Raw genomic sequence first — 15,552 nt, forward strand, 5'->3', positions numbered from 1 at the left:
TTCTCGGACAAACAGTTCACAGGGGTTCTGCAGAGGAAGGAGACACATCAATGGTCCTGTTCACATGGGCTCAGAGAAGAGCTACAGCCTCGCTCTGTACGGCCTCACTTAGTGCAGCCTCACTGGGTCCTGAAGACACCCACAGGCAGGCCGTTACCTTCAGTTCCCACTAGGCGAGAAGCAGGAAGGGGCCACTTTTGCTCACCTTTGGATTCCCAGCAGTTAGCACTGTGGTTTGCATGTGTAAGTAAGTGCAGTCAGTGCTCAGTGACGGCCTCCTTTCTCTTGTGTGAAGGCCAGCCCACGCTGACTCATTGTGAGAATTGTGTGCTAAGAGCTAGGATTGTATGTGTGTTCCCACATTTCCTTCAGTGAGTGTTTTCAGCCTCATACTGTGGGTGAGGTTCAGGAGACTACGCCCCATGCCTAACTCCATACACTTTGTGACGTTCAAACTCCCAGATCTGCTCTTTTCACAGACCTTCCCAGGGTTGTGGCTGGGTCTCTAAAACACTCTGTGAACAGTGCTCTTTGAGTCTCATCGCTGAGTCATTGTGCCATAATAGGGAATACTCTGAGATGTTCTAGGGAAAGCAATTAAGTGGTGGTGGAGGGGGGGTGTTAGCGGAGTTCAAAAATATACCCCAAGTGTTTTAGGAAGTTCTGTTTGAATCTGAAAATTGTGTAGTATTTTACACTTTTGAATACCTTTAGATTCATTCCCTTATGAGTAGCACTGAAACAAGCTATTAAGTTGATAGTTACCTTTTTCTCCAGATAGCCCAATAATTGCTTTGATACCACCCAGAAGTTTATCCAGAAGGGTCTGAGCTTGGCTAGAAAAGGTCAGGACTCCCGCCATACTAGCCCAGGCAGAGTGACTGAAGGTGACCTTGTGAGTCCACTGTTTTTGAGGCTCATCGTTTGCAACTGAAGGAGATGAAGAGCCTGGCTTGGTGGGGAACAGTTCCTTATTGCTAGAACAGATGCAGGAGTCCCACAAAAGAGCTACAGATGACCAGCAGAGTACAGGCCTGTGGGCCGTGCTGATAGGGTGAGCATCAGCTCCTTCAGGTGCCTGTAAAGTGTCCTGGGAGCGTGGCTGGGCAGTCCGCTAAGCCTGAACCAGTGACCATCCCCTCTCTGACACTGGATCTCTAGTGACAACTCTTTTGTACATTTTGGAGCCACTAACGGTGCCTGGTGTGTAGGTGGTTGTAAGATTAAGGGAGTCCATTGATTATGAGTAATTATAACGGTGCCTGGTGTGTAGGTGGTTGAAAGATTATGAGTCCATTGATTATGAGTAAGTACGGCGGAGTTGGCCTTCAGTAAACGCCAGCTGCTGTTGCCAGCGCTCCTTCATCTGCCTAATGTATTGCTGCGTCCGTGGTGTCACCCGCAGCTTATAGGAACCCTTCCGTTTGCTGCTCCCTTCACTCCTACGCATGCCTTACAAGGTCAGTGTGAGGCATAGCGTTTTACCCTTAGAAGTTAAATTTCTGCCTGGCAGGGGCGGGCAGTGGTTCTGTCCCCTCGGTGCACTGCACTGAAGGAAGAGTTGGGTGTCTCTCTCGTTGTCCTGGGACTGCCTGCATCGGTCAACAGTCCCCAAGCACTGTCGTCTTTCTGGCCTGTCCTCCAGGCAGGGCTTTACCGCATGCGGTGACAGTATGTGCTGGAAGATTGGCGCCTTCGGTGTAGTGTGTTTAATAGCTTGTTTCTGGGACAGGCCTTGGTGGCATTCTTTTCCCCAACCGGTTCCTGGACTCCCCTCTGTTCCTGTTTGTCCCCATTGTCCTTGGGAGAAGAGAATTTATTCCCTTTCTTCAGACAAATTAGAGAACAGCACCATAAATTCGAGGGGGACAAACTTGGGCTGGTAACCTGTTAGACTCACCATGTGGCTCCATTTCAGCCAGGTGTCTAAGCAGCAAGCGTGCCAGTCTTGACTTTGATAATCTTCTTTTGATAAATCATCCGGAATAACAAGGTTGTTGCATTGTTAGTGCTGCTTTGGGTTTGAGAGCCTTCCAGATTACCCCTGCTGTCATGTTCAGCAGAGACTGGAGGAGGCTGCAGTGTGGGATGGGGCCGGACCTGGAGAATTAAAATATAAGAGGGGTTCACTGCCCTCCCAGCTGTGGCCTTGGGAGTTTTATACAGTGCCTTGGAGGTCTGATACGAACACGTCACCCTGTGCCTCCAGTGTTGTAGGGAAAGTAAGGAGAGGAAACCTTGTCACAGTAAACGGGGTCCCCCACGGGGACTCCAAGTCCAGGGCTCACCGTTTTGCAGGGGTGGAGCAGCTGGTGTCTGAGTCAGTCTTCATCTAATGCTGCGTCTCCGAATGTGACCTTAGAGCGAAATGGGGTTTCTGTACCTCACTGTCCCTGCCAGACACACGGTAGTATGGCCCACACATCCTGCTCGCTCACCTTTGCCATCTTGACACGAACTAGTCCCTTGAGAAGAGGGACCTTCAGTTGAGGAACTGCCTCCATCAGATTGGCCTGGGGGCGTGGCTGGGGGACAGTTTCTTGACTAATGATTGCTGTGGGCAGTGCCACCCCTGGGCAGGTGGCCCTGAGTTTTATAAGAGCAAGCTGAGCAAGCCGTGAGAAGCAAGGCAGCAAGCAGCGTTTCTCCACGGTTCCTGCGGCTGCTCCTGCCCTGACCTTCCTAGTGATGGGCTGTGACCAGGAAGTGTAAGCTGAGTCAGCACACACACACACACACACACACACACACACACAGTTACCTTTAATAATCGTGTTTACCACAGGGATGGAGGGCAAACCAGGACGTGCTGAGTGGTTGTGAAGAGGTAAATGAATGCATTCATGTGGAACTCTGAGCTGGCTCATGACAACGCAGTTGTCCTTACTCTGAAGGCCTGCCTCTGCCTTGGTGTGTGAGGGTAACCGGAAGCTGCCAGACATCCTGGTCCCAGCCACTCCTTGCCCACTCCGTGGATGTGATGTAGGGAGAGTCTTCTTTAAAAGTAACAATAATGACCATAGCTCAGATGTTTTATCATCAAATTAATATATTTCATACTAATACCATGAGTCTGGAAGGTGTGGGGTTGAAATGGCTACCTTAAATGTTAATTTAATTTTGTTTTTCTTACTAGGCAGTTGTGGTGGTGCATTCCTTGAATCCCAGCACTTGTGAAGCAGAGGCAGGTGGATCTCTGTTAGTTTGAGGCCAGCCTGGTCTACATAATGAGTTCCATGACACCGGAGGCTACACAGAGAAACCCTGTCTCAAAAAAAAATTTCTCACCGACTTGCTTCCCACATGAGTTACACTTTATACACTGCAGTAACAGACATTTGTTAATTGTTTGTATGAATGGCTTTAAAAAGTAAACAGTAAGCACCAAAGGGTGAAATACCTCCATGAGTTATAGTAACATCAGCACCTCTTATTAGGAGCCTGATAAACTTTCCCACCATTATAGTGTTTTTATACTATTTAGTATTGACCCCAGAGTATAGCATACCCCCCAAAGTAAGGTGGCAGGTTCCTTTCTTCAGTAACAGGTTTTCTTGAGAATGACCCTTTTAAGCTAGCGTGGCGGCGCACACCTTTGATCCCAGCCCTGCTAAGGCAGAGGCAGGTGGATCTCTGAGTTTGAGGCCAGTTGAGCTACAGAGAAAATGTCCCCTTTTAAGTATTTCTCCCTTGCATATCCTCTTGCCAGAAGGAAATTGTCCAGGGGTTTTGCTAGCTGGGAAAGTTAGCTCCTTCAGAGGCAACACAGAATGAGGAACTTCAGCTCTTAGCCAATTTTTTTCTCCCTGGTCTGGCCAGGGACACTGAAGGGATGGATGGGGCTTGGTTGTGAGCGCAGAGTAACAATATGTTAAGAATGGTAGCATTTCTCAGAGGACGTACTGCATGATGCAAAGGGGGATGGAAGAGCTGACTCTCTAAGCGCAGAAAGAGCCAGAAAAGGACCAGCCCTAAAGACGGTTGGCAAGCTTCCCAGGAGGGAGGGTGCTAAGTGAGATACGATGGGTTCTGCTCTCTACTTTGTGTCTTTCTGTGAAAGAGAGCTCGGTAGGCCCCATCTTCCCAACCCCTGATTTCCTTGCCTGTGAGCTGGGTTTAGGAACAGTAAGAACCTATGCTGTCATTACTGGGGTGTCCCTCAACAAGATCACACTGCAGAGACGAACCCCTCAGGAGAGGGTTCAGGGAACAGCGTCTGCTTAGCATGTGGCCATCCTCTTACGTGGTAGAGGCCCGTCTGGCTGTGGTTGGTCAGCACGTTGCCTTGGCTTGGACAGTGAGCGCTCACACCTCCAGGGACCCTGTGTGGAGGAAGCACATAAAAGGAGACGTAGGGGCCACAGACTAACTAGTCCATGGGTGAGCCTCTGGCTGCTGCTGCTGCTGCTTCAGAATCCAGTGTTCTGACTTCTGGAGAGTGGAGTGCCGTGCTGCCGACTTAGAACTCATGGAGTTGTTCCAAGAACTCTATGAGAGTAAATACCTGCAGTTTAAGAGGTCATAAAGGAAAAATTTTGAAATACATTCAGAAGCCAGAGGTCTTCACCTGCTGAATTGGGCTGGGATTTCTCTCAGTGGCAGGTGTGTGGCCGGGACCCGACTTCAGCCAGGGGTTTATTGCAGTTATTGAGCACATGTCAGGTTCTTACGCTCCCCTGGAGACAGCAGGCATCTAACACGGAATGAAAACTCTGAGCTGATTAACAGCTCAGGCACCTCTGTTTCCAAGCCATGCTTAAGAGGTACAGAGAGATTTGTTTTATTTTTACCTCATTCTCATCTTATTTGTGATGCAGAGCGGTTCAACAAAGTGATCGGGTGTAATTTCATCCCTGAACAGCAATCACAGACTGCGCTACCCCGGGATGAGTGTGTGGGGCTTGCTTGTCATCTGGAGGCAAAGCCTGATGAAGTTGATCGTGCTGTCCTGTGAGAGCATGTCCACTTCCATCTAGCTGAGCGGCATGTCAGGCAGCCATAGCCCTGCCCCTCTGTTGTTGGAATGCACCTAGGAGTTCCCCAGTTAAAAAAGTTCTCACACCAGAAGCTTGAATGTGTTTACCTTGGATGAGCATGCTGTAAATTAAAGGGAAACAGAAAGAAAGGGGGGGGGGGAGAAAGAAAGAAAGAAAGAAAGAAAAAGAAGAAAGCCAAACAGATTTCAATACAATACACACAAGTTGAACCAATGCACGTTTAAAAATAAAAAAAGGCAGGCTCATCACAGAAATCTTGTTAAATCCAGAATAATAGCAGTGAGTACAGTAAGGCGGTCCAGCTGCTTTGCAGGGTATCCTGGCTTTGCTTCAGTGGCTTTGTATTACTTTATCAGAAGGTAAAATCTGTAGAAGGCTAAGCCTGGGTGTGTGGGAGCTCCGGGCTGGCTGCAAACGTCCAGTTTTCACAGGTCATGGCAGCCACATCGGGAGCAGGAGCTCTTCTTGTTAGGTTCTGCGGGAGGTAACCTTCAGGGGCACCGGCCCCTGCTTCCACTTGCTCATCGTCCAGGGCCTAGATGGAAAGCCTGTTTTTGAAACATGCACAAGAAGTCTCTGTCAGCTGTATCTGGAGTCTCCAGGCTCTGCCACGCTGTTCCCTCAGATGCTCATCCTTGCTCGTGTGTGTGACCCTGGACCTCCACCATCCACGAGTGCAGCTCGACATGGCCATGCTCTGAATATCTTCTCTGGTAGCATGCTGGAACTCCGAGTGTAGACACCTAAACCTCGCAGTCCAGTCCTTCCTGCTTTTCTGCTCAGCATGACCGCATGCCACTTGTCCCGTTATGCCCCACGCCTTTGTGCCTGCTGCTCTCCACCCGCTCCACCTTGGTCACGCTCAGCTGTACCTGGGTCCTCACTGCAAGGTGCCCCTCACTTAGCCTGAGTACTTGTGCACACGCCAAGACCCAGAGCCAGCACCGCTGAGCAGCAGGCATTCTCAGTGTAGTCAGCCTCTCCTAGAGCTGGAGGACAGCGGCGCTCACACGCGCTCCCAGACACAGACGAGGCCTCAGTCAGTGAGTGAGTGAGGAACTGTTGCAAATTCCCAAATGTTTCTTTTTGTCAATATGAAGTAAGAATGTGGATGAGATTCAGATGTACAGCTGTCCCCCCAAGGTCTGTTACCATTTCTGCCTTTCTATGCTGGCCTGCACAGTGGAGTAGAGGGAGAGCGGCTCAGGAATGGCAGTCAATGTCTCTCTTCCTCCCTCTCTTAACCTAGTAAAAGAAACCAAAAGCATCCGGTGTAGAGGCGAGGTTCCTGGGATGTAGCCACGTGATTGGTACTGTGTTTGCTGTATACGTGGCATAGTTTAATGTGCAAGTGTCTAACCATTAATAGGAAGAAAGACAGGAGACAGTGATGAGGGCCAGAGAGGGAGAGGGGAGCATGTGTGAGGAGAAGCCTGGTTCAGAACAGGGGCCTCTAGACACTGGGAAGTAAGGCCTGGAGCGTGGGGGTGGGGCGGAAGAACGGTACTGGGCAGCCAGGCCAAGTTGTGCAGTTTTGCTCTGATCTTAATCTGTGGAAAGATTATGCCTTCTTTCATCAGTATGCCTACAATTTAGCGTAAATGTCAAGAGGCTGTTTTTGGCGTTTCCTAAGTTATACAGCCGTCTGGGATTACCGTTATTGCTGTAGTGACTTCTGTGCTCGTGCTCTGTGCCCTCTGGACTTGGATAGAGCATTGCCTGCCCCGCCCCGAGGCCTTTTCTGACTTTCTTCTATCAGCATTGGGTGTCTCTGCTGCTCCATCCACATTATCGCCGCTCAGCCTGGGGTAATGTATGGGAGGTGCAGGCAGCATGTGCCCGTCTGTTAACGTGGCCAGAGGTAAAGGTGACGGTTCCGTGGGACAAACACCCAAGTGTGTGTCCAGCAGATGGTTTGAACCAGTGACTGCTTGGCGATGAGACCTCCCCTGTCTGTGTGCTGCTAATACCGAAGTCGAACTCAAACTCGCTGGCTCATTAAGGTTTTGTGTCTATTGCTGGGTGTGTCTGATCTTAAGAAGCACTTAGGAATAGTACTTTTGGAAAGAAGAAATGATTGCCACATTCCGTATGAATACTGTATAGTGCACATTAAACTTTAAAAGACAGATTTCTCTACTTAAGAGTCCTAAACATTAGTTTTAAAAGACTTTTTTTTAAGGAAAGCTGAAACCTCTTATTATACCTAATCAATTTCAGTTTGGGAAGTTCTTCCTTATGTCTGGCCCAAGTCTTCTATGGTATGAGTGCATTTCTTTTCATTTGTACAAATGGAAAACAGCTGCCCAGCCTTCCCAATGACAACCTTTGTGTGCTCACAGACAGGTAATGTCACCCCCAGCCTTCTTCCTCTGGAATAAGTGACTGATTATCCTATCTACAGAGTTTCCGTTTCCCGTCCCTTTAATCATTTCCTGACTTCCCCTACGGTTTTCTACAGCCTCCCTTAAATTCAGATTCCAAGCAGAACATAATACTCCAAGGGTCAGCATTAGCCAAAGTTGCTTCCTTCCTTCCTTTCCAGCCTCGCCAAAAAGATAGGTGTATTCCGGGCTAGCAACAGATGGGGTTGCTTGTGGGCAGTTAGCAAGCCAAACTCAGGTCCCTAAGAAACTGCCCGCCCTGTGGGTGCCGCTGATGATCCTGTGGCATGGACGACCCCCTAGCCATTACTCCCCTGCCCTTGTCTCCAGTTGTAAATCAAAGGCTCCTGCAATGATTGTGAACTCCCTGTGTCCCGGCTGTGCTCCCCAGGCCTCTGGCTGTGAAGCAGCTAGATGTGGGCCGAGGGACATTGTAATCTGCACTGGTCTCCCTGAGGTCACAGCGGGAAGGATTCTTCATGGCTTGCACAGGAAGCGATGGCCAGCTCCTTCTCTTGGCCCTGCTGCTCAGGGGAGCCACAGTGTGTGTGTTGGATCTTCTTGCTCAACACCATCCCTGTTACTTAGACTCTGAGTGGTTTGCAGTATGACCTACACCCCCTCCAGTTCCTTTCAAAAAAAAAAAAAAAAAATGCAATTCCTGAATGACAGGGCATTTTTCAAAGTCATGGAGTAGGCATACCGGTCTAACCAGAAAGTTCCCCAGACTTTTCATGCCAAAGTACGGCTGAGCTCAGGCATTCCTGGCAGTTTTCTTTAGTTGTATCTGCAGGAAGCAGGGGCCTAGACAGGTGCAGGCAGGCAGAGGGGACCAGAATGATCGTGTACTGCACCCCTAAGTTCCTTTGTAAGTGCTTGTAGGGTCTATTGCAAATGTTGGCTGAGAATTCATTTAACAAGGATTATATTATAAATCCTTACCATGTTTTTCCTCTCTTCAGATATTAGGGCTCATTACACAATGTATGCAGGTGATAATTGTCCTTGTGCTTTGGATGTTTTGCGATCTGTGCATTGCACAGTACTCACAAATGCCTGGGACGTCAGTATTGGGGTAACTGATTGCAGGGGCCATCCTGTATTAAGGAATGAAAATGCAGGTCAGAGACGTCTGTCTCATGGTAAGACACGGGCTTAGATGGGCCTGCTCTAAGCCTGGGGTTGTCCATAGCTGGTCCTAGAAAGCTGTTTTCCTAGGTTCTACCCAGTTGTCACTAGAAGTGAGGTATACTGTTCTTGACTCCAGTCTGGTTAACCTCCAGAAAGCTTGTGTATGGTTAGGAAACGTTGGGGAGGACAGATAATTTATTTCTCCCTCCTAAATGGGGTCAGCATTCTAATGGGGTCTATGAAGACTGCCTGCCAGCTCGACCGTGAGCAGAAACTTACAGGTCTGGTGTTTTATTGTAGTCAACTCAGATGGCCATTGTCTTCCTTGCTAAAACGGCTTCGGCGTTCTGAACACATGCCTGCGCAGAGACCGAGTAGAGTGCTGAGTTTGTTTGTAACTTCTGTTTTCCCTCTTACAGTCCAACAGGCAGCCGGCTAAGTTAAACCTTCTCACCTGCCAGGTGAAACCAAACGCAGAGGACAAGAAGTCTTTTGACCTAATATCACGTGAGTCAAACCTGTTTGTAAAACCTGTTTGGTCACTGTGGGTCTGACAGCTACAGGTGTAGGTATTTAAGCACCAAAACATTTCAAACTGGGGACCCTCAGAGTTGCCCCAGCTTGTTAGGGAGAGCCCTGGGGACCCTGGCGTTTTGTCCCTCCCTTGTTTGAGGCAGAGTCTTACTTTGTTCCCTAAGCTAGCCTTGGATTTGAGCAGCCCTGCCTCGGCCCCTCACCTGCCTGGATCTATAGGTTTGCGCTGTGAAGGCCTAGCCTCAGCCTGTGTCATTGTGTTTAGAATGTGAATGGGTGACCAGGTGTGGCGGTGCATGTGGTAGGCAGGGTCAAGGCGGGGGGGGGGGGGGGGGGGATGAGTTGGAGGCCATCCTGTTCTGCCTGCCAAGCCCAGGTCAGCCGGGGCTACATAGTAAGGCCCTGTCTCAGCAAGGAGAGTTAAGACTCTAGACTTGTACATTGAGCTGTTTCTAATGTCCCCTCAGACAAGAGTTTTCTGGTCATATTACCATGTGACTTGTTGATCTGCAGAGATACAGGTCTGGGTGTGAAGCCCGACGCCTAAGTTGTAGGAGATCCCAGCTTGCAGCTGTTAATTACGAAGTTGCAGATGCAGGAAGGCAGGTGTAGTACTGTAGCCACACATCCCATTCGTCCTTTACCTCCTTGCAAAAATCAGCTCCCTCCTTCCAGACAGTTACTTTGAAACGCACTGAATGGCTGTCACCACATACCTCTCTTTGTCACTGCACGGCACTTCGCTTTTTCCCTTGGTGAGGGAGCAAGACCAGCCACCGGCCCTGTGCCTGTACCCTGTGCTCTCTGTGTTCAGCAGTTGGCGTGAGCTGCAGTCTTTCTGGCCTGCACTTACTGACCCAGTGTGCAGCTGACTGCTCTACACTCTTCCACAGAGCAGTGGGACTCAGCCTCGGATGTATAGCTCAGGGGAAGAGCACTTGCCTGGAACATGCTCGTTTCCATTTCCAGCACCTCAAAGCCAAACCGATGAATAGGATAGGCCAGAGCCGCTCTACTCTGTGCTGTCCTGAAATACTGCAACAGCAGCATGGCGGGCCAGGAGCCAGACGACCTCTGAAGAAGCACAGATACATAGTCCTTCCTGCCCTTGAAGTTCTCTGAGAGGTTGATTCACTTGGGAGGCTCTTCAGATGCAGGCTACGTCTCCTGCAGCACCTCTTGTGTTCAGACCCCTGTGTTTTCCATGACTGCTGCGATCGTGGATGGCAGTTACTATATGGCTTGGTTATGAATAGGCATCAGTTACTGAGTGTATAAATCTGTCGGGTGGCATTTTGTATAATGTTGCTAATGCTCGCTAAAGGTCATAGTTCTCCATTTTACAGAGCAAAGAGCTGGGTGAGCTGGGCCAGGTCTGTAGCAGTAAGGAAGGCACTGAGAAGCACACTTGCTCTCCTAGCGTGCTGAGTGGGAGTGATGAGCCTGGAGCAGCCACATAAGGAAGGGTTCGGTGTCGCTTGAGTTAAATATGTTTAGGAGCTACTAGTATAGTCCCGTGTTTTTAAAATGAACCTGTCTTCCCGGGATCCTGATTCAGCCGGAGAGCATCCCATCAAGGCAGCTTGATGCTTCCTGCTGCTGTGGGAATGTCAGGGGGGATGGGGAGGCCTTCCTGGAAGGAAGTACTGACCTGTACCACGTTGACCCCCAAAACTCCTCTGGGCTAGATAGGACCTGCCCGGTTCTCAGGTGTCTTTCAAAGAGGCATCTCAGTCAGGTGTGCTTGTGTGTGCCGGCTGTCTCAGCCCAAGTGAGACTAACTCAAGAGAGCAAATTCAAGGCCATCCTGTGCTGTACAGAGCAAGACAGTCTCAAAAAAAAAAAAGCTTGGTATTTGTTCTTAAGGAAATTAGTATTAGTGAAGTGAATTGTTAAGCTGCTAATATATAACGGTATAAAAACATTACTAAGTGCATAGTTTATATTTTTGCAGGGACTTTGAGACTGTGTTATTGCATGTCTGGCAGTACTCTATTGTCTGAGATGTTCTGGTTTTGTGTTTTAGATAACAGAACATACCACTTTCAGGCAGAAGATGAGCAGGACTATGTAGCGTAAGTACTTTCAAAATGATGGTGCAATGGTTTGAAGTTAAAGCATTGTTACCCACCCTGGTGACTTGTCACACTCCTTTCCGGCCCCCTGAACCTTCACACTTTGCTCTCCTCTTCCTCTGTCCTGCCCACCTGGGATGTTCAGCCCCAGCCTCAGTACCACGAGGATTGTTGCTCCCGTCTCTGCCTGTAGCCTCTTCGAATGGCTCTGTGCGTCTGCGGTCCACACCCATGCACAGCTATTTAGAGACCTCAGGCTCTCGGAGAACAAGCACTGAGCCCTGCTCACCCCGTAATTGAACACTGCATTAGGTGTCTCACTCGGTGTTAGGTCACAGATGGGAGCCATTTGCGGTGTTCTCGGGTGCCGCCTGGATGCTTAGCTGTTCTTGTGAGAGAAGCAGAAGGGGCTAGCTCTCATAGAAGTCACTGACACCGTCCTTGCTGGACAAGCATGGCCCAGTCAAGAGTTGTCTCCTTTGAGGTCAGCCTGGGACACATGAGACCTTGTCACACACAGTCACTAGATTCATGGTCCTTTTGAAGGGCAACTCTTTCATCCTGTTCTACCAGATTTGAACTATTTCTTTTGAAAATTAATTGTCTTTAAATTAAAGTCTGACTGTCATGACAGACTTTTTAAATCGTGGTAAAGAGGCACTTATGGCATAATAAGGGACTCTGAAAGTGTGGCCGTGTTGCTGTGACCCTGTCTTTAAAACTGTGCAAATCGAGTGTGTAAGATACTGGTCCACACTGGGTATCCAGCTGTCACAGAGCCTCAAGACAGCAAACCCAGTCTGTGTTCAAAGTGAGGCTGTGGTAAGGGGTCCAGAATGAAGGGCCACCCGCCACTGACCCTGAGGGGACAGGGTCCTTGAATTGGGCTAGAGATGGATCAGGGGTTAAGAGCACACACTGTCTTCCAGAGGACTACAGTGCAATCCACAGCATGTTGTGTATCCCAAAACCACCTGTAACTGCAGATACAGGGGAGCTGATGCCTCCGACCCCCTCGGGCACCTGCACACACAACCACAATTTAAAATAATTTTCTAAAAAGATTTTGTAAAGCAGTCTCTGCTTTCTACCTTGAGACTAACAGAACAAACACTAAGTGATTTAAAGTGTCCCGGGTGCCCCAGACACTCCTGGGCTTGCCTCCCAAGTGCTCTATTTCCTGTGTCATCACAGAAATAAAAATACCCAGGATAATTCTCCAACCAAACTGAAGTTGAGCGCCACCTAGAGTCAAGTACGTGACTCGCACATACAGCACCTAGCAGCCTGGTTTGGCTTTTAAATCTCTTGCTGTTGCATTCACTCCGGAGGTTTTGTAGGCAGTAGCAAACTTCATATTCTGTTGCCCTATATTTCATCCCAACAGTGGGCTCAGGCTTGAACCTCTGTATTATTAATTAAGAGAAAACCGTCTGTGTTCTAAGTGTACAAAAATAATGATTTGGCCATGTTTTTATTTGTTTTCTTTTTTTGGTCTTTTCTTTTTTCCTCATTAATGAAAATAATACAAACCCTCGCCCCCATTTTTTTTCCCTTTGGTTTTTCATGACAGGGTTTCTCTGTGCAGCTCTGGCTGTCCTGGAACTCACCCTGTAGACCAGGCTGGCCTTGAACTCAGAGATCCACCTGCCTCTGCCCCCCAAGTGCTGGGATTAAAGGTATGCACCACCACCACCCAGCAAATACCAGTTTATTTTATGTTTGGGAAATTACAGCAGGGAGACATAACCGTGTACCCTTCTATCAGTTTTTCCCCCGAAGAAGAACAGTCACTCAAAAAACAAGTACATTTTGGTTAATTTTTTAAAATTTTTTCCAAAAAGCATAAATGCACAATTGATACATATCTATTTAAATTTGATATGTCATTTAAAATTTTTTCACCTCGACATACTCTGAACGTTTTCTCCTGTGTCATGAAAAGACTTTTTTCATGAAGCCATCCAGATAGCTCAGCGGTAAAGGCACCTGCCACACTCTGCCACACCCCCCCCCCCCGAGCCTGACAACCTGAGTCCCATTTCTAGGACCCACATGGTGGGAGACGTGAAGTGACTCCCACAGTTGTCCTGACCTCCTCACACATAAGGAAAACAAAAACAAGAAACACTAAATAAACAAACAAATGTGTCGCTAAAGAGCGTCTGGAAGCGTATGTTTCATGCTCCGCTGGTTGGGCTTTGACGCCTTAACTACGGCCCCTTCTGCTGGTGTTGCTTTCCCCATCACTCACAGAAGCCCCAGCAGAAGGTCAGAGGAAGCAAGAAAAGACATGATGGCTGGCAAAGCTCTGTCTGTGGTGGTAGTGGGTGCAGGTTATATCCTCAGATGAGGAGGCAGCGGAGGGGAGAGGTTGTGCGCCCTCTAGATGTGGTGTCCCGAAGCTTCCCCCTCCTCCCAGAACCGCAGCACATCTAAGAGCGAGCGTTGAAATGGGAGCCTGTGGAAGGTGCTCCAGATTTAACTCACAGAGCTGCATTCCTCAAATTATTGCCATGCTCCCAAGTTACTGTGCCCCTTTTGTGAGCATACGCTTTATGGCTGCTGTTAACTTACCCCTTCATTGTCCTTTCTCCTCACTTCACTGCATCGTTTCTGGGAAGCAGGAGGTGTTGAAAGTGCCTGTTGAAGGTGGGTTCCCAATGGAGGAAGGCAGTGGTGGCCATGCATTATGAAGACTACCTTTGTCTGGTATCTTGACCGCAGGTGGATATCAGTACTGACGAATAGCAAAGAAGAGGCCCTAACCATGGCCTTCCGCGGTGAGCAGAGCACAGGGGAGAACAGTCTGGAGGATCTGACCAAAGCCATCATCGAGGACGTACAGCGGCTGCCTGGGAACGATGTCTGCTGTGACTGCGGCTCATCAGGTATCGGTCCTGTGTGAAGACTGGCTTGCTCAGCGTCCCCCCCCCCCCGTCTGTGTGTGTGTGTGTGTGTGTGTGTGTGTGTGTGTGTGTGTGTGTGTGCCTCGTCTTCGGTGAGGCGGTTGCTCGAATTCCCTACACTGTGTAGGCTGACTCAGCCACACACGCTCAGCACAGGTTCCCTACAGGGGGAGTCATTGCCACAGTGTTCCTCTCCCTGCGTGTGCATCGCGGTCACCACAGGAATGAGAGCGGAGCATGGTGTTCATGTTATAAGTGCCCAGTCTGTCACTCCAGCCAGAACAGTGTTAATGCAAAGTCGTTCTTGGTCTTATCTGTGAGCTGGGGTCAGGAAAGCCCCTGTGAGGCCTTTCCTTATCTGCACCGGGAGGAAAGCATCCTCATTCCCCGGGCTCCTGTTTTCAGGAAACAGCATTGGCGAGCAAGGGAGCTTATTGCTAAGGATCTGCTAGTTTCTTTCTCTTTCTACCAGGCTGTCCGCACAGAGCCTGTGTCAGTAAGGTACTGGTGTCTTCCTTTTAGAGATGAGACGCCATGTGGGAATGAAAATGATTTGCTTAAGGTCAGGTGCAGAGCTGGTGCTTCTGGCCATGGAGCTGGAGTGAGGAGCCAGAGCGTCTCTGTCCTGAGTGTTGACGGTGGCTGTAGAATGCAGTGCCTAGCAGGCCTTCAACTCCATCACCTGGGATGAATGAGTCACTACGGCAACGATGTTCCATGGGCTCTCTCTCCTCTAGGGAGAGGGTTGAAGCAAATTCTTACTAAAGTAAATGACTTCCTTTTGAGTTTTAATTCTGCATTGAAGGGATGCCGAGAACCCCTGAACTAAAACTCAAGCACCCATTTCCTATATGCACCCTCTCCTAATTCTCCAAGTTTGATGCTGTGAGTATCTACTCTCCATAGCCAGCACTCTGACTGACACATCTTGTTTCGTCAAATCTTTTCCACAGAACCCACATGGCTTTCAACCAACTTGGGTATTTTGACCTGTATAGAATGTTCCGGAATCCATAGGGAAATGGGGGTTCATATTTCTCGCATTCAGTCTTTGGAACTAGACAAATTAGGAACTTCCGAACTCTTGGTAAGTCCTGCCCTGCACTTTAGGAGGAAAGTTCACTGTGTCAGATATATTAGCACACTGCTCTTAAGGGGTTTGTTTCTAATGGTTACAAATAATTATCAAATTAATGTATTGGCTTGAACCCTTAGAATTTCATTTTTGTGATATGTATTGTTTAAGTGTTTATTTCTTATTTCTGTGTCCTTTGGAGTAAAAAGTAGTTCACACTGGAGCTGCCTTGTGCCTTAGGGAGTGGCTTCTTCTCCCCTGCTGCTTTCTCTGTTGGGGATTAGTTTTCATACAGTTAGCTACAATGTGTGCAGAATACTTAGTGGTTTATATTATTAAAGCTAACCACTGAAAAGCTTTTCCCAATTTAATCTTTGCCACTGCATGTTTGTAAAAAGTGCATTGTCACAAACCCAGTTACCCCTTAGCCTATCTTATGTGGTTACT

General features: G+C 48.7%; 1 protein-coding gene across 3 annotated transcripts in view; it reads left to right on the top strand.

Annotated features, from left to right (window-relative positions):
- Asap1 (ArfGAP with SH3 domain, ankyrin repeat and PH domain 1) overlaps nt 1-15,552 on the top strand; it is a 259,627-nt gene that overhangs the window by 201,791 nt on the left and 42,284 nt on the right. For all 3 annotated transcript variants that reach the window (XM_051202528.1, XM_051202529.1, XM_051202530.1), the window contains 4 exons: nt 8,932-9,019; nt 11,073-11,121; nt 13,849-14,012; nt 14,984-15,117. In XM_051202528.1, the coding sequence (XP_051058485.1) occupies nt 8,932-9,019; nt 11,073-11,121; nt 13,849-14,012; nt 14,984-15,117 (435 nt within the window). The remainder of the gene's footprint in view (nt 1-8,931; nt 9,020-11,072; nt 11,122-13,848; nt 14,013-14,983; nt 15,118-15,552) is intronic.

This window comes from Phodopus roborovskii, unplaced genomic scaffold (genome assembly GCF_943737965.1).
Source record: "Phodopus roborovskii unplaced genomic scaffold, PHOROB, whole genome shotgun sequence".
Taxonomy (NCBI): domain Eukaryota; kingdom Metazoa; phylum Chordata; class Mammalia; order Rodentia; family Cricetidae; genus Phodopus; species Phodopus roborovskii.